Here is a 27,832-nt window from a genome sequence, read left to right as displayed (position 1 = left end):
AATGACCTTTTTTCCTATTGTCCTATGGTCTTTTTTATATTTCAGTTTCATTCTCACTAATACCCAAACAAGTGCACATATTTTCTAACATCAAAATGCATCTGTCAAATATAATGAACAGATATGTTTTTATCATAAAACATGCAAATTCATGTGGGTGCCATTGTAGATTTTTCCCTTCAACTCAGAACATTAACCTAACACTAGAAAAGCAGCATACAGGTCTAGAAAAGATAACTGCACTCAAAAGTGCAGACAGCTCCAACAGAATAGAAAATATAACTCGACTCAAATATACCAATATGTATATGTCGATTTACATTTATTATTTAGTACACTCAAATATTTAATTGGTTATCTCAGGGTAGTATTTCTGTAAAGAGAGTTCCATTAAATGTTGGTAACTACAAACATTTCTGAATAAGTTAGTGTTCTTTCCACATACACGGAACACTTTATTTAGCTGTCAGCAAACCAAGGGTTGTTAGAACATGAACACTTCACCTGTATCTGAGGCCATCTCTTTAGCATTTTATCCCCTCTCAGCAATCCAAACACATTTTCAGTCACCAGCAGATGTTAAGAAAATGGCAGTAAGTCCTCCTGTTTTTATCCAGACAGAACGGCAACACTAGATAAGCTGAACACCCTTTTCTGACTGACTGCTTGTGATAAAATAGAGATTTGTAAGTGCACGCCAACCACTGTGACAGGTCAATGTCAGGAAGCAATATAATCTGGGCTGGCTAATTGTCTCAATGCAAATCTCTTGACGCCATCATTCAAATGTGGGCACCTCTCACAGGGCTGCTTGTATAGGAATATCAGGAGTTTTATTCAGAGGACCCTGCCCGCAGAATTCTGCTATCCTGATGCTTTTTCTTTCCGTGTTTGACTCCTTCCCTAAAAATCCCTGATGACAAAAAAAGTACAGTGTGTTGTTTTGCATGTAGGAAATATACTGGACTCAAATTCTGCATGTGTCCTTTACACATCTACACACAATTAGGTGAAGGTAGTAGCACGTCCACTGTTGTTATTATTATTAGGAATTAGTCATTTAGCAGACACTTTTATCCAAAGTGACTTACAGAGACTAGGGGGTAAGCATACAACTGCTGCTGCACAGTCACTTACAATAGGACCTCATTTTTATGTTTCATCCGAAGAACGGATTCCATTGATACGGGGGATGTGAAACGACCCATTCTGATTAGTTAAATCTTTTACTTTCCATTATTAACCTCAAGCCAGCGTTAATTTACAACAATTAACCGCTTACAGTTTAGCTTATTAGTTTCACTTAACCTGAAGCCGGATTCAGCTGGTTTAGGCCAGATTCTACTTGAGGAAAGGTGTGTGGAAGATTGTATAGCTGTATCAACACCACCATTATCTACACAGCACTAATGCCTGTCAGTGGAGATCACAATCTCCAATCTGAACCTTTTTGTTTTGACCCTGTTATTTGGATAGACTGTATAATGAAGGCCTAGATAACTTATGACTAGAATATGCCCAACACAGATTTTACCCTTAAAATTGTATAATACAATATTTAAAATTAAATTAGAACTAGGATTAACAAAGAATCTCTGAGCACCATTCCACAAATGCCCCCCATTCTAAAATAGTTTAATCTATAAATAGACATTAGTCTCAAGGTCCTTTCATATCAATCGCGTCATGCCAAAATATCAGCGCCCAGCGTAACATTATTTATTTATTTATTTATTTAGAATACTATACATCTTATGGAGGCTTTCACAGCAGCCACATTGTGTAAAACGGACAGCAGCTGAAATAGACTGTGTTCCTATTTCTCTGTGGGTGTCCGTCAAATAATTGTTTTTATGACTGGGTTCAAAATGAAAGCGTATATATTGACTTCCTCAATAATAAGAATGAAAGACACTTAGACTGTGAATAGTTGTTTCTGAATAGGCTACAGAATTGCCCCTTTAAAAAAAAAAAAAAAAACAGAGAGCAGAAAGGTCACCACACAGTCAGGCACCTACAGTGTCCAAGAAACGGGTTTCGGAAAGACTTAAGTATTTTGTCTTTTACCACATTTAAGTATTTTGTTGAGTAATGTTTCATTTAGGAGAAGATTACTTGGGGTGGGACCAGGGGAATAAGGGACCAGGGGAGGTACCCTGCATTGTATTAATTAGATATTATTTTATAAAGGTTGCAACCCTACTTTTTTGGTTTCTAAAATAAATGACCAAGTGCTGAATGAATCACAAGATCACAACCAGGGGTTATATTCAAATACAGTAACATACTGTAACGTTTCACCAATCAGCAGCAGGTAGGAAGTGTTCAAAGAATTTGTTAAATAATGATAAAGACAGTCATTGCTGTGAGAGCATGTCTCAGTGTCAAATAGGAAGGCCCTTAACTTTCAATAGCAAAGAGAAAGTACAGTAGAGAAAGATAACACCACTCGAATAGACTAATTACATGTATAATGTATACCAAATATTTATAACATATTCCCATTGTTATTATTTCTGCAAAGTACAAAGAAAGTTATTAATTAGTTATCATGACATATACTGCTATTACAATACTTGGTGCTGAAAGATATACAAATGTAATTCTGTACTTTAAGGAAATGTTGTGTTCAGTGACAGATTTTCAGATTGATTGAGCCTTTGGTGTGAAAGCATGATGGCGTAAAAATATGCCGAACGCTGATGCTTTGACGCGACATGCTTGTTGTGAAAAGACCTTGAGCCACAAGAAAGCTGTAAAACTGTCACTTTTATTTAGTGAGAATTCAGAAAAAATACAATTGCAATAGTTTCCAAATACATCATAATCAAATCTGTACAAACACAGTACTTGGAACCATACACCACAGTGAACAGTTTTACACACCAAAGGTGCCTGTTATTAAATTACTTCAGTAATGAAATGTTCGACAGCACTGGAGCTTCACCGAAGGGTATATTTTATGTCAAATATAGAGAGTAGAAAGAAGCAGACTTGTGCAGTACTTGTGGTCCTTTTGCTTGAAATAAAGCTATTGTTGACAGCCTGTAGGTTACTGTAATTTATATGAGGCCATAACACCATTATCAAGACTAATGCTCTTACTACAGCATGCAACAACTCATAATGGCAACAAACAATAAATAACAAAGCAGGCATGTTATTTCTAATAACCACCTGCAAGTAAAACAATACAGCACTATCTCTTGACACAGGGGTTGAACCGACAGACTGGAAAATTGCAAACGTAATACCCATCCACAAAAAGGGAGACAAAACCGAACCAGGTAACTACAGACCAATACGCCTGACTTCTATTATATGTAAACTTATGGAAACTATAATAAGATCTAAAATGGAAAATTACCTATATGGTAACAATATCCTGGGAGACAGTCAGCATGGTTTTAGGAAAGGGAGATCGTGTCTAACTAACCTGCTTGATTTTTTTGAGGATGCAACATCGACAATGGATAATTGCAAAGCATACGACATGGCTTATTTAGATTTTCAGAAAGCTTTTGAGAAAGTCCTGCATAAAAGATTAATTCTCAAATTGAACGCAGTAGGGATTCAAGGAAATGTGTGCACATGGATTAGGGAGTGGTTAACATTTAGAAAACAGAAAGTACTGATTAGAGGAGAAACCTCAAAATGGAGCGAGGTAACTAGTGGAGTACCACAGGGATCAGTATTAGGTCCTCTGCTATTCCTAATCTACATTAATGATTTAGATTCTGGTATAGTAAGCAAACTTGTTAAATTTGCAGACGAAAAATAGGAGGAGTGGCAAACACTGTTGCAGCTGCAAAGGTCATTCAAAATGACCTAGACAGCATTCATAACTGGGCAGACATATGGCAAATGACATTTAATAGAGAAAAGTGTAAAGTATTGCATGCAGGCAATAAAAATGTGCATTATAAATATCATATGGGAGATACTGAAAATGAAGAAGGAATCTATGAAAAAGACCTAGGAGTTTATGTTGACTCAGAAATGTATTCATCTAGACAGTGTGGGGGAGCTATAAAAAAGGCCAACAAGATGCTCGGATATATTGTGAGAAGTGTTGAATTTAAATCAAAGGAAGTAATGTTAAAACTTTACAATGCATTAGTAAGACCTCACCTAGAATACAGTGTTCAGTTCTGGTCACCTTGTTACAAAAAGGATATTGCTGCTCTAGAAAGAGTGCAAAGAAGAGCAACTAGAATTATCCTCGGTTTAAAAGGCATGTTGTATGCAGACAGGCTAAAAGAATTGAATCTATTCAGTCTTGAACAAAGAAGACGACGTGGTGATCTGATTCAAGCATTCAAAATCCTAAAAGGTATTGACAATGTCGACCCAGGGGACTTTTTTGACCTGAAAAAAGAAACAAGGACCAGGGGTCACAAATGGAGATTAGATAAAGGGGCATTTAGAACAGAAAATAGGAAGCACTTTTTTACACAGAGAATTATGAGGGTATGGAACCAACTCCCCAGTAATGCTGTTGAAGCTGACACCCTGGGATCCTTCAAGAAGCTGCTTGATGAGATTCTGGGATCAATAAGCTACTAACAACCAAACGAGCAAAATGGGCTGAATGACCTCCTCTCGTTTGTAAACTTTCTTATGTTCTTATGTTTTTATACAACTAAAACCAAAAGTCACACAATTTCTATATGGTAGCTATATTAGGTCAGACATACAAAAAAATAAAAAAAATACTGCCAGAAAAGGCTTTATTCTTCTTGTATCATACCCTCAATTGAACTTGACCTATAGAATCATAGAATACAATTGTGTACCAAGTATGAAATGTTAGGCCTTTATCATCTGGATATTGCAGCTATGTTATGGAAAAATAGACACACAAAAAAAAAATGGCCACAAAGCACTTTGGAAAACGTTGTGTTGCGACTACTGCTTATGTCTGAAAGGCTTTATATCTGAGGTGAACTCTAGCCAGGAAGACATATATTTATTTTTTATTTTTTTGCCTAAGGTACAGTTGGAGGAGGTTATATCTCTGTGTTACATCTGGTTTATCTTTAAGCCACACTGTAGCAGAAGAGTCCAGGACCATGCACCAGTTTAAATGGGTTTCGTGTTCTGGTGATGTCCATCTCTTTAACAGATATCCTGATAAAGGAGTACTTTGTATTCAGATTTATGTCTAGTCAGTCTCTGTTGTGCGTCACACCCATAACTTCTAAAGTATACAGAGACTGTAATCTATTAAAATTATCACTAATCCCTAGTTCATTGCCTTCCTTCCTGAAGGACCACCAACCCTAGTCCAATGCTCTAGGTTTTTGTTTCAACCAGTTCACTTTTTTCTTTTGAAAGTAGTATTATAATATGATAGACCATTGGTGTACAGTACCACTGCACCTACTTTCTTTCTCATTAAAAATCTCTGAAATATATTTGAAGAGGGGGGCAATTAATTTTTCAGGTATAGCAAGATATTTTGCCCTGACCACTGCAGACAGACATACAACTGCATATATTCCCAGATTCTGATACTCTTGATAACTTGTAATAAATAATAAAAAGTCCTTACAGGTACATAAAATAGTAAAATAATGATTCAGGCCTAAATTCTTCAAGTGTAAAGCTTTTGTACTTCACATGTATTTCTTTTTTTTATTTTTTGTAAGCACACTTTGTAGTCAGTAGATGAAGTATACTGATAGTATATTCTTTGGAACACTATGCTGTGCACTTTTAATTCTTTTCATCAACGTCACACTGCAAGCCCCCAACATATACTGTAAAACAGGATTGGTTGCGGCAACTTTATTTCGCTAATGGCCTTCAAGGTCCATTTTTGCTGCAATAAATGTTTGCGCTTCTTTTTCTTTTAATGTACGGCACATGCATGAATAATATATTTCACAGCACATTCATTTTGTGGATTTTTAATAAACGCGTAATTAGCAAACATTTCTTGCTCGCGAAATTCTTGTTTTACAGCATGTGGAAAATGATAATTTAAGAAATTAGACAGAATATGTTAAACATGCTTATCCATGAAATTGATTTGGTCCGATCTGAATGAATTTCATGCAGTCTGCTCTAACTCTTAATCTGATTATGATTAGATGGCAATCATTAGCAAGAAAGCCACACATACTATGAGAAATACTTCAAATATTCTACACACACGGCATGCTGCAGAATGCCTTAATGCAAAATAATTTAATTGAAATGGAGGTCATGGTTGTTCTAAAGTAGCAGCAAGAAACATTGTGATTTTTGGTTTTGTTACTGTAACCCCTAAACTAAGCCTTATTAACTTGAACATTACAGAAACAGATAAATTACCATGATAATTAATGTTAGTTATTGTCCAAATAATATAAACTGCCCAAAGTGGAGATTGTAATTATTCAGACAACCGTAAATGTGCACATCTGATCAGACCTAACACAAATTTTGCAGGTGCTATTTATTGCGTTGCGAATGCCTTACAGTTGTGCCTGAATGGCCAAGTTATCTTTGCTGGACTAATTAGTCATTACCCGTGCATGTAGATATTTTTTAAAAAGGGAAACAAGGCCTTGTGTTAATGTTTCAGATACAAAACAGATACCTCTATAAGCACAGCTCCCCTAAAGCATGATTGGATATCCAGATCCCCCTCCTCTTTAAGATGCTCACTAAATGTACTTTCTGTAATTTCAATGGGATTGTAATTTGGCACAGTGTCATCCAGTGGTTGTGGTTCCTTGGAATGGGATGATGAACAGAATTCATGACACCCGGTGGCCAAATGTAAAATAAAATCTGAAAGTTGTGTTCAATAAATGAAAAGTTTGCAACAAGCCATAATTGTATTATTTTACTCCCAGAATGCCAAAATAGTTACAGAAGTGTGAAAAAAAGCTAATAATTTTGATATCGTTTAACACAAACCCTTAATGTAGTCATGCTGAATGCATACCATTGAGGGTACAGTTGTTGAGCTAAACTATATCTTATACAGTACTAATATTATTTTCTTGGTTGACAGTGTTTGCCGGTCAGTCAAGAAACTAGCAAATGTTGCAGTGTACAACCAGGTATGGTGCTTTCAAGTGTCTCACAACCACCACCCCCACCACAAGATGGACACCTGAGCAACATTTTGATTATCTTGATACTTCTACATATTGCTCAGCAAGCTGTGGAGCTGTATCTCATTAAATAGATAAGGCCAGGTCAAAAGGAGGCCATTGCTTCTTTCAGATAAGTCTTGCTGTGTACACCTGAAAGTTACTGTAACACACAGTCTACTGTGCCTGGAACATCCTGGGCTGCATATACCGCACATACATACCAGTGAGCATGTAAAGGAGCCTATGCATCAGAACTTGCATAGGGGATCCTCCACTATATCCCTGATGATAGGGAATGCATCCCCAGCAGAAATACAGAAAAGCAAACAAGAGAGGCCCCTTTTTTGAAATGTGGAGTTTCTTTTCTGGTTCAACAGCATTTGCTTTTTTTCACCACAGAACTATTGATTTTAAACGCATATGGAGCAGTGCACTAATAAACACCAGAAGGTAATATTCATATGCATACTGTACCTATTACATCACCTTACATTTTCCAGCAACTCTAAACTTACAATAATCAAAATACCAAATGAGACAATATTGCTCCATGAGGTGCTATGCATATGAAATAGGAATTAAGATTACAAAGCCTACAATATATTACCAACTACATTAAAAGCCAAGACAGACAGAGACAATGACTAAGGCCATGGAAGCACTTACCAAGACTCACTGAAGCAATTGGTAGGGCATATTTAAAACAATACGGTTGTCTATTGCCAAAACAAATTTATCAATTAAGTGTTTTTTAAATTGAAATTATTTCTTCCTATTGTTTATTCAAGGCACCATAGACACATATTTACAGTTAAACCATACTGTGAAGGTCAAACTTATTAAGATATGACAATGCAATATTCCTGGCTGCTACTGTAACAGCATGGTTGACAACTGAAGCCAGAGAAATATCACAGTCAACCCTACATACGTGTAGGGCCTCATTAAGACAAGGAACCAGCATCAGTGAACGCTGATACCTGAATGGGAGGCTCTCTCCCTGCACTTACACTGAACTGAGGAGCTTGCCGACTGGGTTGGCTCGTACTCATGGGACAGGCTCTTTGAGATTGTATTTTCCGTGCACTTGGCAGCTGAATTGACGGAAAGAAACACAACAAATGAACAAACAAAGGTGAAGAAGTACAACATGACCAGCACCTTCAGGAGGCAGTGGCAGCAGGCGCGACCACTGGGACTGAGCGAGGATGGAGACCAGCAGGATGAAGTGGTGGAAGAAGAGAAGGATGAGTGAATATAACTTAACCGCTGTCTCTTATACTCCATGGTCAAAGCTGTAAGGAGGAAGAGGAGGAGGAAGAGGTGTGTATGTGTGGGAAGAGAAAGAAAAAGAAAGAGGCCAGAAAATGAAAAATGAATGAGTTAAAAAATAAAAGTAAATAAAGACTTATGAACAGCAATAGTTTGTCAAACATTGCTGCATACTGAGAGACAAGAAAAATGAATCAGAAATAAAATAAATGTAAGCTTGTCTGTTCTGATGCCAGTGGAGACTTCCTTCCTCTAACTTCAATGAGGTTGTCTCAGATATGTTGCTTTAACTGGGAAATAGGGATGCCTCATTATTTGTTCCCACTCAGGCCCGGCATTAGGGGTAAGCAACACAGGTGGCTGCCTATGGCAGCAAACTGAGGGCACAAAACAAAAAAAAAAACACATCAATACTGTAACCCAACTACAAAATTATTAAGAACCACACAGAGCTGTGTGGATGAAAAATAAAAGGGGGTAACCGTTTACCATGGTAGTTTAGCGGTAATTACTTTATTTTACAGATTTGTTTTTGCAAAGCCAAAGAGTGTAATTATTACTGGTGGTGTGCTTTCTCTAGTGTTTCATAGTAAAGCATTGTGTAGAGTGAAGTGGTTTTTTTGGTTGCCACTAACATAATAGTTGTTATTTTGTGCCTGGTTAGACATATGAATGATAGCATAGCACTGCCATTTGTGTAGATCACTGTTTCTCAACCTTTTTCGTAACAACGCCCCCTAAGGATCAGCTGAGCTTAGTCATCACCTCCTTGCCACAGAAAATAACAAAAATTAAGAATTATTGCTGATTAACAATGCCATTTAATTAACATTATTTATTAATTACATTTAACTCCACTAGTTCCAAGAATTACAGAGAAATAATTCATAGAACGAAAAAATAATTAAACCCCAGTCACTGGTATAATCAACATGTAGATACATACATAAAATGTATACTATTATGGAATATTGCCGACATATGCTTGCACCATTGTGTGGATAACAATAAGAATAAACTGTGAAATTCAGACGTGTACCGTAACATGGCAACAGGCATAAATGGACCGTCTGCTTCTTTCTGATTGGATCATATTACATTTGCATGACAAACCGGATAGCACTACAGACAGTGACGTTGCTGCGTAGCAACACACATTTGTGACACAAGAGTACATCACTGGCACATTGTGTGTTAGTAGTTAATCAACATTTTGAAATAAAAGTTTCCTTAAAATTTTAAATAAATAGGAAACAACGCCACCCTCCCCCCCTTTTTTAAAGTTAAAACGGCCCCCTCCCTCCCTCTTTGATGTAAATGCCCCCCTTTGGCTTCAAAACGTCCCTTGGAGGGGTGGTATCGCCCCCGTTGAGTAACACTGGTGTAGATTAATGTTTTGAAAATTCGAAACGGTTTGTTAGGATCGGGGGGTGGGATTAAAATGCATCTGAGTGTACAGAAACTACATTAAAATTATGAATAATAATATGAAGCTGTTATACATGAATTACATTTTAGTTTAAAGTTATCCACTAAGATGTACTGGTAACAAATGGAGTTTCGCCATACAATACCCAACACAGTAATTCTTTAGTTTTTAACTCCTGAAGGGGCACCACCTCAAATGCTGCCTAGGGCGCTAGTTAACCTTGAGCCAGCCCTGTTCCTACTGTGGCCTACCAACGCGCATTTAATGCATTTTTTTCACCATTGATGTTTCTATGAATATATATATATATATATATATATATATATATATATATATATATATATATATATATACGGTCAAAGTACTGGATCCTTTATTACAGCAAATGTTTTATAAAAACACATTCCAATTGTGTCGTTGGCTTAAGACACTCATTTTATATTAAAATAATATCCATTACCAATATAAAATAAACCAAACAAACCAAAAAACCCACAAAAAAAAACCCCACATTATTTCCGATACAAGAGATTCCCTGTTCCTGTGAAGCATTTATGATGTCTGTTGATTCCAGTGTGTTGATAGGCAGGAATGCAGAGTGACAAAAATGCCCCTAAAGACTAATCTGTCTGCTTATATGAGACACTGGGTGTTACTATCAGCACTGGTGAAAATAATTCCCTGAGGTTACAACCATTGAATGCATTTTTCCTGCGAAGCTAATTGATGGACTTACAGAGACAGAGGCACCAGTTACCAAGCAAACAGTGCATACTGTAGTTACACATACATTGTTTAAGGCATGTATTAGGAACCAGGACCAAACAAGTCTGGTACAGTATATAAAAACACCACAACAATAGCAAACTGAATGGAGGCATAGAAACCCATACACAAAATACAATGGCATTCCTTTCTCATTGTGTTTTGGTTTTTACAAGTAAAATACAACAGACTGCTTAGCTTTGAAATACAAACAGTCATTTCTGTTACAACAAAAATTAAAACACAATCTTTGTATGTACGGAGACACATTCTTTAACATTAAACTGAGAGTTGCCTACCTGCTGAAAACAAATATCTTGTTCTGTTTGTCTAAAAATTAACATAGGATTTAACCACTAAAATACAGAATGGTTGCTATGGTGACAAATACTGTTTATTCTCCCAAAGAAGGGTCTTTTTTATTGATTACCTCAGCCTTTAAAAGTACTATTTTTGACAAAACAGCACCGTGAACGCAAAATAAGCCCAATTTGATTTAATAGGCTCAAGACATAGGAATGCAGCAAGTCTGGTGATATTTGCCAAAAACCTTTTCTTTACACTACTGCACTAGCACTCCCTATTGCTCCAGTATAGTTATTTGACCACATATTGGTGCTGCATTGTAGTGCCACTATACAGTATATGTTTAGAAGTATGTATGCACACCTTTATATTACAGTATTTTGCACAGAAGAGCCATCTTCAACACCTTTATTAACATAAAAAAATAACTGATACTGTATGTCATGTTGATCTAAATTTGCATGCCTAGACTAAATCGGGTTAAGCACATCCCAGGAAATTAAACATGAACTGTCACTGTTAAAAAATGCCCCCTGCTGCAATATGTGACAGTCTTCCAAAAGTTAATCTAAGCTCTGAAGAGATTCCCCGATGCTTGTAAGTTTGGTTTTGCAATATCAGCTCTGAGTTCCAGGATCAGAACAAAATATACCAGGCCAGACACAGTACTTCAACATTTGTTTAAAAATGATGCCCTTGCCCAGTTTCTAAAGTCGGTATTTAGAAATGATGAATTAAATCATGCATTGCAACATGCATATAGAAACTACTGAATAAAAGAAATTGAATGGCAGGCAGAAGGTTAAAAACAATCGCATGCAGCAAGCAAAGAGCAGTAGTCTATTAGCAAAAAATAGAGTTTATCAGGAACTACAGTACTGGAACCAGAGGCACTTTTTAGAAAAAGCTACGAGCAGCTGAAGTGTAATGCAGCAAGAGGGTTAAATAAAAGTTGGCATCTGAACAAAACATAAAATGCAATATGACAAATGGCAAAATGAATACATTAATGAAGTAGTAATGAAGTCATGCATTAACAAAAACAAAATTATTACATGCAGCATTAAATCAAGAGTACAACCAATTCAAATCCTCACTGACTTCTCTCTAAACCTGTGATCTGTTTATTTGGAATGCTATTCACTTCACAATAAACAAAACAAACAAAATAACACTGACTTGAATCCCAATTTCCTCAGGTCATATATTATAAAAGACTATCATGGTTAACCCATACCTTTCACATCCTCATCTTCAATGGTGGTGTTCGTGCTCTCTGTGGACTCCTAAGAGAAACAAACACAATACACGTAAATACAACATATTTTAAGGAAGACTACCTATACTTTACGCAAAAGAGGACATTTTCTTCCGTGTGAAACCAACATGTTTTTTGTGCCGTGAATATTAAAATGGAAAAGGCATAACCATTGTAAAGAATCATGCCTACAGTATGTGTCTCACAGAGAGATGTAGTGACAAGCAAATTTCAACAGGGAAAAAGCTTTTGTCTCTATTGCTATAACTGTAAACAATATGTACTTTCTGATAAGTGCAGTACACAGAAGGCTAAATTAAGGATGACTGCAGCTATAAGCTGTTATTTATTAGTCTCAATGAGGGAATACACAGTAGGATCCACTGCCTTCACACTCTAATTGTCCCCACATTAAAGCTGTTGTGTTAAGGAATGGTGCTGGCTACTGTATGTCATCCTCTTTTGTACCACAGATGCAGAAGGACTTCAATTAGTGCTGCTTGAGCCTCAATCTTAACACAGGAGATCTGCCAGGTCAAATATAAAGGGGTGAGAAAACATATTAATAGATATAATTGGCCTAACAAGAACAACTGCGTTGTAAATGAAGATTAGTCGCTTAAAAATGTCTTGACATCATCAATCCCAAGCACAAGCAATGTAGTACAGTATAGGACATGCTGCACCGTACCCTTTTGGTTAAAACAAGCACAGTGCAATTCAAATAACTTCATACCACAGTAAAATGACTAAAATACCAACATACACATGCAAATGTCATAACAGGAGGAGGGAGTCCTCAGTCTTATCTACTGAGACTTTGACATGCTGTGCTTAAATTAAATAAACAAAAACAAAACAAAAAACAACAACAACAATGACAACAACAGCAACAACAACATAACAAGGATAAGAAAGGCATGTTTTAAGCAATATTGAAGCAGGCATGTAAAGAATAACCAGTAACCCAGGACTCAACCCCAACTCTTTATTTGGCCTCTTTTTATTATGCCTACAGCAAGTTTTGCCCTTGTCGGATTTTTTCAAAAAGAGAAATTGCTATTGTGATTTGAGAGATTTTGGGTAATTTAGTTTAGGAAATTTTAGGGCTATGAGGCCTTGATATGCTCCTTTTTGTAGAGCATTGGCACTAGCCAACAGTAGTTAATTTGTTCACGAAAATGAAAAGCTTGACCCTTTATAAGAGTCCTAGCTACCCAATGAAATTTGTAAGCTTGACCTTGGAGCCTGCAAGTTACTGCCAATTCAGGAGTCATGTGACCTTCAGCACCCACAGAGGGGGACTACAATTTGTCTTGACCAGAATTTACAACAAGACAACTTACAAATACAAAATGTAGAGGAAACCACTGTTGGTGTGCGTCACGGTAGGAAAAAAGTTTGGCTAAAAACCTGACAGGCAATTTCTTCTTTAACAGGGCAGCTAATGGAATACAAATAGGCAGTTCATTGTAGACAGAACTAGAATGAAACTAAGGATCACCTTTTCCAAGTCTGCCAAAATTAAATTCTATACTGTTTTCCCAACTGGTTTCTTCTTACAACCTTTTTAAAAACTGGTTGAAACACAATGAATTAAAACATATATTCCTCACTACTGGAGGGTTACATGGTGATTCAGCAGCTAAAATGGACTGAAACCATAACTACCGACCCACAGGTCACTGCAGTAAACAATAAGGCACACAAAAAGAAAAAAAGACAACAATATTTAACAACACAGCTGCGTTTTCCCATGTTATGACATAACAATTAAATTACATTCAAAATATGTTACAAGTCTCAGTGCAGTTTTATTGAGAACAGTTCTTAAGAAGTGGGAGAGCATTTCAAACTGTTCTGTTTGAAATTCACCTTAATTTAGGGAGACACACCAGTGTAAAGGGAGGAAAGGACAGCAATGCACATTGGATCACATTAAGTCCAATTCAAAGTCAGCAGTAGTTTTTTTGAAAAATGGAAACAGTAAACTGGCAAGGTTATAAAACCAGCAAGAACCAACTAAGCTGTAAGTAGCAGATTAAATTAACATACTGGCAATGCATTATAAAATGCTTTTAAGCTTTGTAATACTATCATTTTGTTTTTCCTTGTGGGACTAGTGCAAATGTGAAAGTTATTGCTAAGTGATTCTGGCCAAGTGTATTGCTTGTACTTTTCAAAAACAAAGAGGCACCACATAAAACCACAATATGCATGCAAACCCAGATAATACAATAAAAATACAAAAAAAATCATGCTTCATAATGCAACAGGTTTCAACAGTTTCAAATGTGCCTCAGAATAACCTGCTCTTACGCTCGGCTTATAGAGTAAAATCAAGAGACCTTCTGAACGCTGGTGCATACAGTGTGAAACACAGCACAGGGCACTTTGACAAACTCAAACCATAATCCTTGACCATGGTGCTACATACGACAGCTGCTGATTAAATACACACACAGTCCGATGGTAAGGTGTGTTTGTTTCCTTTCTGAATACCTTATTTCCATCAGCAGGGTTGTGGATTACTGTAGTTTGGGGCTCCTGAGCAACAGACGATAAAAAAGGAAGAAAGAAAGAATATTCTCTTGTGGTCAATAAATCTTGTACAAACAGCGAAGAGCAAGATCAGCTAAAAAGCATGGATGAGGCTACAGCAAAACTACTGCCATTTAACAATGCTGGGGGGTGGTCCTATAGTGACTCCTGCCGCATCAGTCTATAGGACAGGTCCGACTACCTACAACAATAGCATGCGTCAGACCTTATTCAAGATAAGCACATATTCAGGTAGCAAAGTAGCTTAGTTTAATTAAAACAAGCTGAATGCTTTAAATGTATTCCATACTCATTAGAGCCACACTGGCTCATTACTAATGATTTTATTGAATCAAATGGTTCTGAAAGCTTTCTTACCATCAGTATTTAACTTAATTTGAGCTTATGTTTGCACTTACGCTCCGAAACATGAAAGAAGTTCTTAAGGGAATAATACATAAAATTGTTCGAGAAAATGTCAGTGCCTGGAACTGTACACACTGTTGCAACTATAATGTTGCATCAATGGGTACAATGAGCTGTCTCACAGCTGAGTACATCTTTCTTAAAGTTGTAAGGTATGTTATCTTTTTTTAAAGATATGAACATCTGGTGTTGCTGTCCTATGAATAAATAGAAAACAGCCCCATATAAAGCTTTCCAGCAATCAGAAATTCTTCAGTGGATGGAATCTAAACTGTGATGCAGACTATGGAGGCTACAGACTATGGAGGGTGTTGCTTGCAGCGGAGATGTCTATTACAAAGATAATGGTACAGGACAGTATGTAAGGGGAATTATACAGACAACAAAACAAACAGCAGCTGAACTGCTGCTCATGTAATTGTTGTAACCATTTGTATACAGGTTTTCTACTACACTGTAAGTTTAAATAATGGCTGTCAGGGCAATGCAATGATCAAGTTGCCTCTGTGGATTCCATGCAAAGTTACTGCAGAGATAGTGAGAGTGAATAGCTACAAGGAAATCTGTTAATGCGGAACAACCTTTACAGCTTTGAATGTTTTTTTTTTTTGCATGAGAGTCATTAGCTTTTTATCAACGGCTAATCTGACACGGAGTGGGGGGTGGGAGTTGGAATATATGTGAGACTCTGAATAAGGTCTATTTTACAACACTCATGTTAGCTCTGTCAGGTCATCTTGCTCCTGGTATACCAGAAGTCTAGATTTTATTATTTATTTTATTTTATTTTTTAATTTAGATTTTCAACTGGCATCATCAACAGAGCTAAAGGCAACACAAAAGCACAGAAAAGGTTATGAACTCTATCACGGCATGCAAACATTAGGCTACTACAAAAACACCAGCTCTAAGAGTGACATTGTTTCTAATGTTGACACACTGCTTCACGATGGATTTCCCTGACAAAAAAGTAAAAACAACAAATAAAAACAGTAGCCAAAAGAACTATACAGCAAAAAAAAGAAAGAAAAAAGAATGAAAACCAGTAAACAACTTTAAAAGGGAGAAAGGAAGAGTCCGGGTATACCAGCGCTGGGGTAGGAATAGGTTCTTTAGGGCTGGTTACTACGTTGGTTTTGTTGTTAATCTGTAGGTGTGTAGAAAACAGAAACAGACAAGGCTTAGACCTCATGGCTAACAAAGAGCAAAAAAGAAGGAAGAATACAATGAACGCCCACAACAATTTGTTTTGTTTGCAGCAGGAAAAAAACATATGCATTTACTGTACTCTTTAGGGAGTTTGCACACAGACATACACCGGTTCTGAACACATTTATCTGCCTAAACAAAGTTTTAGTTGGAAGTCAAGAGAATACAGTAAACTCGCCTTTTGAAACTGCATAGCCTTAATAAAAAGTTATTTTTGCATTGAAAATGAATGGGCTAAAACTGGTGACCTCACACAGTAGCTCCTTCTGTAACCAGTAAGCTAAATAATTAGATTTGTAACAGTGTATTAGTGAAGGGTTGTTGTTTAGTGAGTAATTCATGATAAATGCATCCTTTTATTAGTTTGTCTTCAAGTGTTCATTATACTGTTATTATACAAAAACATTGGTTATGATTTATGCTGCATGATATCAGTTAAGTACTTATAAGATATACTAATTTATTGAAGTCAATGGATATTCAACAGGGCACATGAAAATGCCAAGATATCAGTGTTAAATATGTCTTGTTGTAGTAACTATTAATATAATTCTTAAATATAAATATACTCAACATACATATGGAATAAGAGCACAAAATTGCAATGGCACTCAAATAGTAGATAAACACAAGAACTCCCATTGCATACCACTGTTTATTAACATCTCAAATGTTATTTAATGTATAATTGACTATTAATACAACACTACTTTATACCAGACAAAATAAAGCAAAACCAATACATTATGTTCAACACCATTGTGTGTTTATTATGTGCAACCAAAACACTTAACAGTTTTAAACCATCTGTCATTTTGGAGAAGAACAAACTTGATATTTATACAAATGTTATGATCAGCACGTTAACAAACAAAACATTACACTAATTTAAAATAATGTCAGGCAAGAGAAAGTGAGTTTTCTGGGCTCAATTTAATCACCAATGGATCCGTGCATCACATAATCTGGCACAATTGGCAATTCTGCTTGATGGCCCAGGACTGAAAGACAGGGAATGCTTGACGATATCCTATTGCAGCTGTTGGCACCGTGACTGGCTGTAACCAATGAAATCCACACTCATATTATTAGGACTTAATTCACATATTAGAATAAGCAAAAACAAACGAAAAACAACTTTGTTTTAACATCCAAATGTCTTATATAATTCTGGCCAGGTGTGAGGACTGACTTCTAGAAACTTCTAGTACCTGTCTACCATAACAAATAAAACCTCAATGTCTGCAACATCAAAATTGAATGACAAAACTGAGCAGGGCCTCATTGATATGAAGAAAACAGCTAAAACACATAATGTTGGCATAGTTTTCTGCATTATACATACATCCAGTAGCACTGATATTTGATATTTCTATTTTAAACGATAGCGCAAATGCAGTTCTTCATTGTATCTTATTCATGCAGGGACACGGTGTCAATCATTTGATAAACAGTGAATTTAATTTCCATCCTTATAACAGGGGGAATTATTTTAATTACGGAAATATGTGACCTGGTTTTATTCTAACTCAGCAAGATTAATATATTAGAAGAAAAAAAAAGAAATCAGAAACTAGAGCGAGTGTACTGAGAGTCAGGGCTTCACCGCCCGACTCTCTGGAACTCTCTCCCAGCTTGGGTGCGTGCAGCTCCCACAGTCGCTCGCGTCAAATCAACTCTCAACACCCACTTGTTCTCCCTTGCTTTCAATGCTCTTTAAGCCTGATATCTGTTATTAGCTATTGTCTAAATTGCTATTTCAGGTTGTTCACTCCATCTTCTTCGTATGATTCTGTATGACACATGCATACACAATGTTTCGAATGCACATCCTAGCCTTTTATTTAATGTATTATGCCTGTATTTAATGTATTTGCATAGTTTTTTACAGTTTGTATTTAATGCACTATGCCCTGTATTTCACTGTATTTCATGTATTATGCATCTTGTAAAGCACTTTGTGATGGTGGTCCACTATGAAAAGCGCTATATAAAATAAATTGATTGATTGATTGATATCAGTAGTGTCAGTGGGTAACAAATATATAATAAGTAAATATGGTAATAAAGGGTGCTTAACCTAATAGAAGTACAGTGTTACATTGGTTTTGATTCTTTTAGGTTATTATTAGTTTTTTTTTTTTTTTTTTTTTTTAAATGTCTCCATCCTAACATTCTAGATGATGCAAAACTTTTGGCCATATATGTAAATTATATTCGAGTACATAGCCTACAGTGTGGTACTGACAACTACTGTACTGTACCATTCAATTTATCTATAATATTGTAAGAAAAGTCAGTCACGTAGTGCACACCGCTCATGTGTGCCCGGGTGCGGACTAGCGGTATCACACCGTAAAAATGCCCAGCAGCACCGCGCTGCGCCTGTCTGTTCCGGGCTTTAGTGTTCAAAAAAGTAATACAAAAAAAAAAGTTTAAACAAAACAAAAACAAGAAAAAACATTTCCATTGTGATGTCACTGTGTCTTCAAAGCAACAACAAAAAAAAATAAAATAAAATAAAACTAAATAAAAAAGAGGTTTGCTAGTGGAAAAAAGCAGGTGGATTCAAGCTTTTCATTCAAATGGCACAGAAACTCCTATGTATTACCTGAAATTTGAAGACGAGCACAGGGCAGGAACCTCCTTGACTATTACATACATAATACATAAGTATAAATGTAGACTTTCCTTTTAAATAAGGAACTGCAGATGGACATAATAAACTTGCTGTTACTTCATTGTGTCAATTTTATCAGAGTAGTTTTGGTGGATATTTATGTTTCTCTATTAATAACTGATGCTGAATAATTGAAAATATTTTCTAAAGGACATCAAGCGGAACCATGTGCAGTAAGTACCGTCAGAAATTAGTTTTTATAATGTTTATTTTTATACACATAATAAAAAAGAGACCATGGGATTCATTTATAAAGGTCTTTACACTTTTTTGGTGAAAGTAAAATAAAACTGTTAATGTTACAAAGCAACAAAACCTGTGTACTCGCATACATAGGGTTGAAAAATATTTACATAAAATCAAGAGTTCATCACATTATAGCAAAATGCAATACGAAACGTCAACATGAGGACAGGCATGCACGATAAAGATTAGGTAAGATGCAAAATAAAGACAGTTATCCTGTTCACCAAGTAGTTTGACAGACAGACAGATGGATGAAAATGATCAGCGCATAAAGGTCCTCATGTTTTGAATGAGGATCCTAAAAAAAACTTATGGTTGATTTAAGGACTTAAAAACACTGCATGCCTAAATAGTAACATCAACACTTTTCTTAAAAAACAGTGCAAATTACATTCCGGTGCAAAGACTTTGATAAATCTGGCTCCATATTCTGTTTCGTATTAATGTTTGCCATTAACTATTTAATTATTCTTTGAAATGTGTAAAGTGAGACTATGTGTGAAGCAATGAACTCGGTTACACGAATATTAAAGGAGAATTAAAGCTACAGTGTTGTCCCGTGGGGGAGGGGGAACAATCTTTCATACATAGATCCTCACCATCATTTGAACACTTGAGCTGGACTTCCTTTTCTAAATTGAACTACCAGAGGGAAAGGAAAAGACGACAGATCGGACTGAATGGACACACAAAAAAGAACACAAAATAAAATTTTTCTTAAGAAACTGACCTACAATACAGCACAAAATGATACTTCTCAGTGACACAGTGAAAAATACAAACACAAAAAAGCAGAACATAATAGAACCGGAACAATACAGTACAAAAAAAAAAAAGAAGAGACAAAGAGAAAAAAGATATAATAAAAAGCACAAGAGACGTTACACTATACACCTTAAATCACTTATGTGTGACACTCTATATCTACAGTGTAATAACCTTGACAGAGGGGAAACACAGTTTTACATTCAAACAATAATGAGGGTTATTAAATTACCTGAACCCTATAATACACTTATCAGATTTCAAACCAGGCACCAGCAATGCACAGACAATTCCAGTACCAGGGATAGCATATGCAGTAGTAGGCATCCTTAAGTTAATTCTTTATTTCTTGTAACCCAAATGATGCCCAACCACACAGCCACTGTGAACCATGTGTTAAAATTTGAACATGAAGTTTAAGGTTCCAGGACAAATAAAAAAAAAAAAAGTGAAGGTTAATTGATTCTCCTCTTCTACGAAGTAGTGCCAGAAAGGGTTAGTGCAGAATGGGCTTAACACAAGAAACCTTCGGAAGCAACAGTGGAACACCTCGGCAACTGGCAGCTGCAAACAAAGTCTGGTGATCCACAATAAAACCCACTGCTAGATAATGAACACTTGATAAGGCACAATGCTGAGCACACAGACCGGTGTAAATGAACTGATATCTGGAACAGCTGAAGTAGATTAAATGGAAACACAGACTAAGGTTGCAACATGTCATCCGACCTTCAGAGGGCTTCTAGAAATTCAGAATCTCCAATTATTTTTAATTTTCTCCCAATTTGGAATGCCCAATCACCGCAGCGATGCCCCACACAGCTCAGGGACCCGAGGCTCAATAGGCGTCCTCCAATCCTACGAGCCAATCTGTGTCTTTTTACACCAGGAACTCGAGAGCGGATGTCCGCAGGCTACCAGCCTCTGGATGACAAAGACCAGCCCAGCAAATCTCCGCCCCCAAGCTCACTCGGCACCTGGCCTGTAGGGGTCGCTGCAGAGCGGTGAGGAGAAACAGTCCAAGTCGAGTCCCCAGCGAAGACCGGCTGTTCAGAAGGCTTTTTGTAATCAATAATTAGCGCAGTCCTGAAACCGTGTTCAAGTAAGTGGATATCAAATGAATTACTGAAGGACAGCGAGAAGCTCGGTACCAGGAGTTTGATGTCAGGGGAAAATGCAAATGTTTCCTCCCTGTCACATACTTTGCTGTACTATCCTTTATATCTCATGTTCTTTACACCAAGTTTATACATCTATTAAAACTGAATAAGTATTTCTATTCTAAACATGTGTTGGTTTATTTAACAGTCTAGACATGTTTAAAGAATGATTAACTTTACTGAATCAAAAGCACCTCTTAATGGGTTAAAGGAGAGCTAAGCGAGGTTTTCAAATCTAGTTTCTTAACTATTATTAGCACTATATTAAAAGTAGTCCCCCTTTTCTTCAGCTAAAGATCTTTTTGTTCATTGCTTTTACTGAATACTTTTTGGAGGATGTGAATATATCAAAGACAACAGTGTAGATGAAGAGTTGCTGTTGTGTCCTGTTGCCTGATCACTTCATGTATTGTAGTTTAAAATCACACCAATGGTATAGCTGCAATCAGATCATGTGACCTACAGTCCAGTACAGGTAGCAGGATGCAGCATTTTGTTTCTTTATTGTAAGTTTACATATTTGCATATACTGAATTAACAAGAACCAAAAGACAATAAGCACAATAAAAACGGGACCAGTAATGTTTATAAACCTAATACGGCTGACCTATTTATTTATCTATTTATTTTTTACAAAGGCTTGATTTGTTTGGATTTTAAATGTATTCATTAATCTTTTTTAATGTTTATATAATAATACAAAATTGTAACTGGTATTTTGGGGTAGGTGTTGCACATTGTACTCCTCTCAAACCCATTCCCCAGAATAGAGAATTGTTCCATCTTCAAAAATCTTGCAATTATGTGAAGACAATCATTTCAGGGATTCAAAGACATTAGTGGGAAAGGGATACGAGGTGGATAAAATGGAAAAAAAAGAAAGCCACACCACCAGGTATCTAGAATGTATTACCCAAATACTTTTTGTAGGGTAGCGTACAATATGTCTCTGTTGCTAAAATCACAGGGGTTCCAACTGCGTTTGAAAGGTGGAGAAAGAAAGAGACCTACTTTAATAAGATGCTACAAGCTGCACAAGTCTGGGCCTTCGTTTATCACAAGGGTAATGCTACTACGTTATGATGCAATGAGGACACTATGGACTGAACTGACTGACACAGAGTGACTCAAAAAGATAGATACAAGATGGAGACAAACCTACCTTTACACCATCCGCCTTCTTGTTCATCAAACTCCTTGCTGCTGTAAAGGGAAAACATACATACAGTGAGTATATATCAAATAATCCTGTATTTCGCGCAGTTTGGAACCACTTTGCTGCATTCGGTTAGTGACAGTAATGGAATGTTATTAGGGTTCTTAGTTTTTGAATGAATTTGAGCTACAGTATCAACATATCAATGATTCTTAATGATCATTTTCAAATTGATTTCAATTTGGCAAGCTATGATACTGTTGTTTTCAAAAACAGAAATAACAAATTAGCTACACATGCTGTGTACAGTATACAAATATATTGTAAATACTGTCAAGAGCAGGCTTAGCAGAATAAGGATTTATAAAGCAAGCAGGGGCAATTCTTGATTACTCAGGCAGTGGTTGCTAGGTGATGCAAAAATGTCCCCTTCTGGGAAAAGGACCTTACCTCATGGGGAACACATTCCAAATAAAGGAGAGAAAGTAAAGGGGAAACAAAATGTAAAAATACATTTACATGGGTTGTGTGGTGTGACCTATTTTACAAAGGTTAATTGGCTGGTGCATACCCTTTTAACCTAAATAAACTGTAAAAAATGGAATATTAAATCAATTGAAGAACATAATAAATAAAAAATGGTATCACAGTATGCCAATACTGGTAGTACCATATTAGAGGGACATTTTGGATAAAAAGAACGATCCGGAAACACCAAACCATCCAAACACTCAGTGAAAAATGTGGGTAAATAAATCTAAACACATAACATGTGACAAAGCCATATCATATTATTAAAATATGATATGTCAACCATCATAAAACAAAAGAAAGTTTCACATCTATCATGCACACGTCAAACACACCTCTGCTATTAAACAACAGAATTATGTATTCTTTATAGAAGTGATGGTTTTCTATTGTCACCAGGTTATATGTTATCATTTGAACATTGTTTTTTCATGTTTGAATACTGTTTCAGTATGTATACATTTTGAATTAGCGGAAAAACAAAGTATGATTTGCACCTTACTTTTTAAAAAAGGTGGGACACATTCTTCTGTACAGTAGACTGTGTTATTTATGTAATGTATGCATTGTTTCCTTTGCATGATATCTTACAGATACAATTGTTTTTTAAACTAGATTGGATTTGAAGGATGTGACATTAAACAGAAGGTATGAATGTTAAAGGTCACCCTGAAAACATGCACTACTTTGGTAGCGCACACCGTCCAAATCAGTAAAAGTAATTTTATACAACCTTGAAAAGATTCAGCTTGTGAGTAGCAAAATTTCTTACAGGTGACTGAAGGTGGCACCCAGCATGATTAGACTGCAGGAGCAACATAGTACAGAAGGCCGTTTATAGAGTATAGCCATGATTGAGGTAGTAAGCAATGAAAGTAGAAAAGGTTTCTATTCAGCAATCACAGTCATTTAATGATCTCCATTAAAACCCAATCTCAAATAGGGTCTGGCGGTCATCGCTTTCCCCAGCAGAAATGAAGTGGGCAACCAGGCGAGCTCAATCAGGATCTGGAATCCATGATTGTTTCTACCAAAGGATTAAAAGGCCAGTATCATTACTGCCTGTGGCAATGCAAAGCAGGAGCTGCCTCTGCCTCCGCCATGTCCACCAGCAGAGGGTGAATGCCTGCTGAGTCCCTGTCCACCAGTAGAGGGTGAATGCCTGCTGGGTTCCCGTCCACCAGCAGAGGGTGAATACCTGCTGGGTCCCTTTCCACCTGCAGAGGATGAATGCCTGCTGGTATCACTTTCCCCACCATCAGGAGCAGAGCAGCGGGAGCTGCCTCGGCCTCCATTGCCATCAGGGGGAGAGGAGCAGGAGCTGCCTCTCCCTTCACCAGAAGGACCAGGACGTGAAGCTGGCGGTCCTCAGCAGCCCTTGCATAGGCTGCTGAGGGAAGCATGGGGAAGAACTGCCCGGCCGCAGAGGCCGAGAAGAGGGCCGACACCCGCACCCCAGCTTGTCCTGACTGCCTGCCTCGCTTCGCCCAAGGATGCCTGCCTCGCTTCGCCCAAGGATGCCTGCCTCGCTTCGCCCAAGGATGCTTGCCACGCTTCGCCCAAGGATGCCTGTCTGGCATCGCCTGGGGCTGCCTGTCGCTCCGCATCGCCTGGGGTTGCCAGCTGCTCCGCATTGCCTGGGGTTGCCAGCCGCTCCGCATCGCCTGGGGCTGCCAGTTGCTCCGCATCGCAGCAGGAAGTACTGTGGCCGGAACCCCACCAAGGGGAGCTGCCGGCCACAAAGAAGTTGGGGGAGGTCAGGAGGCCTGCTCCCACTGCAGCAGTTTCGCTGCCGGAGATCGTGGGGGAGGTCAGGAGACCTGCTCCCACTGCAGCAGTTTCGCTGCCGGAGATCGTGGGGGAGGTCCGGAGACCTGCTCCCACTGCAGCAGTTTCGCTGCCGGAGATCATGGGGGAGGTCCGGAGACCTGCTCCCACTGCAGCAGTTTCGCTGCCGGAGATCGGCGGAGAGGTCAGGAGACCAGCATCCCCCGCAGCAATTTCGCTGCAGGCGTGGACCAGCAGGCTGTCAGCCGTGCCACTACCGGCAGGGGTGCTGACAGCATGGCCAGCCATGGGCCCACTGAAGCCTCCCTTCCCAGCCCGAGACTTTGTTCTGGATGCTGGATTTTTAAGGGGGGAGGTGGCCATTGAGGCCATGTGTGCTGCGCACAAGGGGGGGTATATGTGGCAATGTGCCCCGCCCCTGTGTGCATTTGTGTGTTATGTGTTGTATGGTGCGTGTGTTAATGTTGGTGTATAGTCATTGGTACACGGGATATAAACGGGTCTGTGTTTCACGTGTGATTTAAAATGTAGATTTATATTTAGGCACGAGGAGGGCACAAATCACTTCACGTGCTGGTTAAATGTAATATGTGAGCACGGGGTTGCACAGAATTAATTCATATGCTGGGATTAAAGTGAATAATTAATTAGTAATTGAATCCCAGCACAATAGTATATATAGATGCACATTTCTTTCACTTGGGGTGGTGTGTTCGGTGAGTGGAGAACGGGATTGGAGACGGAGGTAATAATAATAAAAATAATAATAATAGTTAAAATCTGCTCACCGTGTTTTGTCTGTGTAGTACGTTTTGTTTGTCTTTTTATTTTGGCGTATAGTGCCGTGTCCTGTGTTTTGTGTTAAAACCTTTTATTTTCTGTTCTGTTCATTTATTAAATGCTGAGCGAAAGCATTCGCTCAGCTCCACCAAACTCTACCTCTCATTTTGTTTATTTATTTCCTGCTTCTGGTCTGACGCCACCCACTCCGGCCGTCTTTGTGACACTGCCATACTGTAATTAATAAACCTACTCAGTAACCTGCTTGAGTAGGTACTATAGGAACAACTACTAAATAATGGAATACATTAATGTCGCATATGGCTTTGAATGTAACTATTTTGGATCTACAGCTGAATTTATACAGCAATAAGCAACTATTTTTAGTATGGCTTCATTCAATCTGAATTGAGGTCCTTGAATGCATTTGTCAGCCTATTTCAAGATAGTGGCAAAAGCTAATGGAAGATTTAATATTATTTACTAATGTTGACATTTTTTTTAAATATCCAGTTGAGTATGCATAGTAGATTTCAGAAGAACTGTTACACTGGTCATGTCACTATACAGCAATATACTCTTGTGTATAGGATTGTGGATATCTCCCACTTCCTTATGCCAATTGTTTGTGTACAATTTTTTTTTTTTTAATTCGTCTTCAAGCGTTAATACACATGGTTAATCTCTCCTCCCTACTGCTGGCCACTTAGATCTCAAGCCCCCTAAAAAAAAAAGATGTTAGCAGATCCCCTGCCCCCATTTTTTATTTGGAAATCTAAATAAATAAAAGCTTCAACATTTAATTTCAAATATTATCACTGGGACTAATAATTGGAAAGCTCTAAGTGCTTGTAATGTAAATGCAGACTTACTTTGTTTAGGGGTAGATGTAAGTATAGGTGCAGGTATAGGTGCAGTGCAAATAATTGTGGATGCACAATTCAGATTTCATTGTGGCCAGGCAATTATTTTGCACTGCGTCCTATGTAAGCTTAAGAGCAATGCAAATTTACTCAACACACACAAATAATGATACGCAATTATGATAATGAGGGTCGGCACTCAGCGGAATTGTTTGGAAAAGCCTCAGCCAACATCAGTTCTGCTAGTATCCTTAGGAAATGATATGTATTGGCCTGCTATTTTCAGCATGACATCCAGAAATTTGCCTAGTACTCTGGAAAAGGTGGATTGGGCTATCCCTCCAGACATTCCAACTATGGTCTGAAAGGAACCAGAGGCTAAGCAGTGCAGAGAACACAGCACTTTCACGTGTGCAGGGATAGCGGTCTCTAGATTGACGCTGTGGTCTAGCTCATTCCTCAATTCAGCTGTTAGGTCCGTATTATGAGGGTTTTGCACCTATCCTTACATCTACCCTTAATGTCTTCTGTGACCCTATTGTCAATAGTCCTATTTAAATTTCTGTAGCTTCTATTATATCCTTCTACTTCGTGTGCATTTGACTATAGCCTGACAAACTTTCTTCTACCTGCAAGTTAAATAGACACATTAAGAAACATGTTAAGAAACCTTCACAAATACGCAAAGTTCCAAAGCATACCTGAAAAGTTCCTGGTGACCAGCATGGTTGTGAGAATAGCCCCCTTAAAACAGAGAAGACAGACACATTTATGAACAAACAGTAATTTAAAACAGGAAAAAAACACAAACCCTCCAAGAATGCAAATTAATGGCTAACATATGAAAATTAAATGTCTACAGTTGCTGTTAGAAGGTAATCATTATTTTTCATGTTTATTAAATCCACTAACGTTTCCATTTACTCTGTAACCTATTGACCTTGTGGTATTTAAAATAACTCTACAGTATATTAAATTATGGGCATTGGGAGCAGTAAGTGCCACATTGAAATTAAGTATCCACCAATAAGCTACAGCACTGCACCCCTGCAAAAACAAACTCCTCCCCCTTTGTACCTTTAGTTTTCTTCTTGCGTTGAATTTCTTCAAGCAGTCCACAGTCTCCTGCCTGTGCATCATTGAAGCCACAGTGGAGCGTTGCTGTAATGAAAACAAACAAACAGATTAAGTACTTAAGCAAACTCTTTTTTTTAAAACTAACTGACATGCTTGATAATAGCAGCTGTTCTGCACATTTGCTTGTCCACCTACAAAAGATTCATGTACATGCTGCTCTTGTATTTTTTTTATCTATTTAAAATTGACAGTTTGACATAAATAATGCAAACTTCAATAACACATTTAAGCAGCTGGTTGCTTTAGATAAACAGGATGTGTTCATGACTGTTTATAATTTATCATCCTTTCTGGAAATAGAGTCAACTCCACACCCCTTAGGAAAACCTGCGTGTTCGCAAGTAAGCGCACATACATCCCCCAAATCCATGCACTAGGTCTGTGTGTAGAATCTAGTTTCCTAGGATTTTTGACCCAGAATGTGAATGT

General features: G+C 37.6%; 1 protein-coding gene across 12 annotated transcripts in view; it reads right to left on the bottom strand.

The window, feature by feature from the left end:
• LOC117409482 (calcium/calmodulin-dependent protein kinase type II subunit delta) overlaps positions 1-27,832 on the bottom strand; it is a 144,490-nt gene that overhangs the window by 5,343 nt on the left and 111,315 nt on the right. Inside the window, exons 11-17 of one of the 12 annotated variants that reach the window (XM_059002881.1) lie at positions 27,344-27,427; positions 26,968-27,010; positions 22,311-22,348; positions 16,176-16,235; positions 14,624-14,668; positions 12,101-12,149; positions 8,102-8,185 (exon numbers count right to left, since the gene is read on the bottom strand). In XM_059002881.1, coding sequence (XP_058858864.1) covers positions 8,102-8,185; positions 12,101-12,149; positions 14,624-14,668; positions 16,176-16,235; positions 22,311-22,348; positions 26,968-27,010; positions 27,344-27,427 — 403 coding nt within the window. Of the gene's footprint in view, positions 1-8,101; positions 8,186-12,100; positions 12,150-14,623; positions 14,669-16,175; positions 16,236-22,310; positions 22,352-26,967; positions 27,011-27,343; positions 27,428-27,832 lie in introns of all 12 variants that reach the window. The other 11 variants (XM_059002879.1, XM_059002884.1, XM_059002892.1 and 8 more) reach the window with 11 other exon arrangements.

This window comes from Acipenser ruthenus, chromosome 2 (assembly GCF_902713425.1).
Source record: "Acipenser ruthenus chromosome 2, fAciRut3.2 maternal haplotype, whole genome shotgun sequence".
NCBI lineage: Eukaryota > Metazoa > Chordata > Actinopteri > Acipenseriformes > Acipenseridae > Acipenser > Acipenser ruthenus.
The sequence above is the reverse complement of the archived record's forward strand: the minus strand, read 5'-3'. Positions and strand labels throughout refer to the sequence as shown.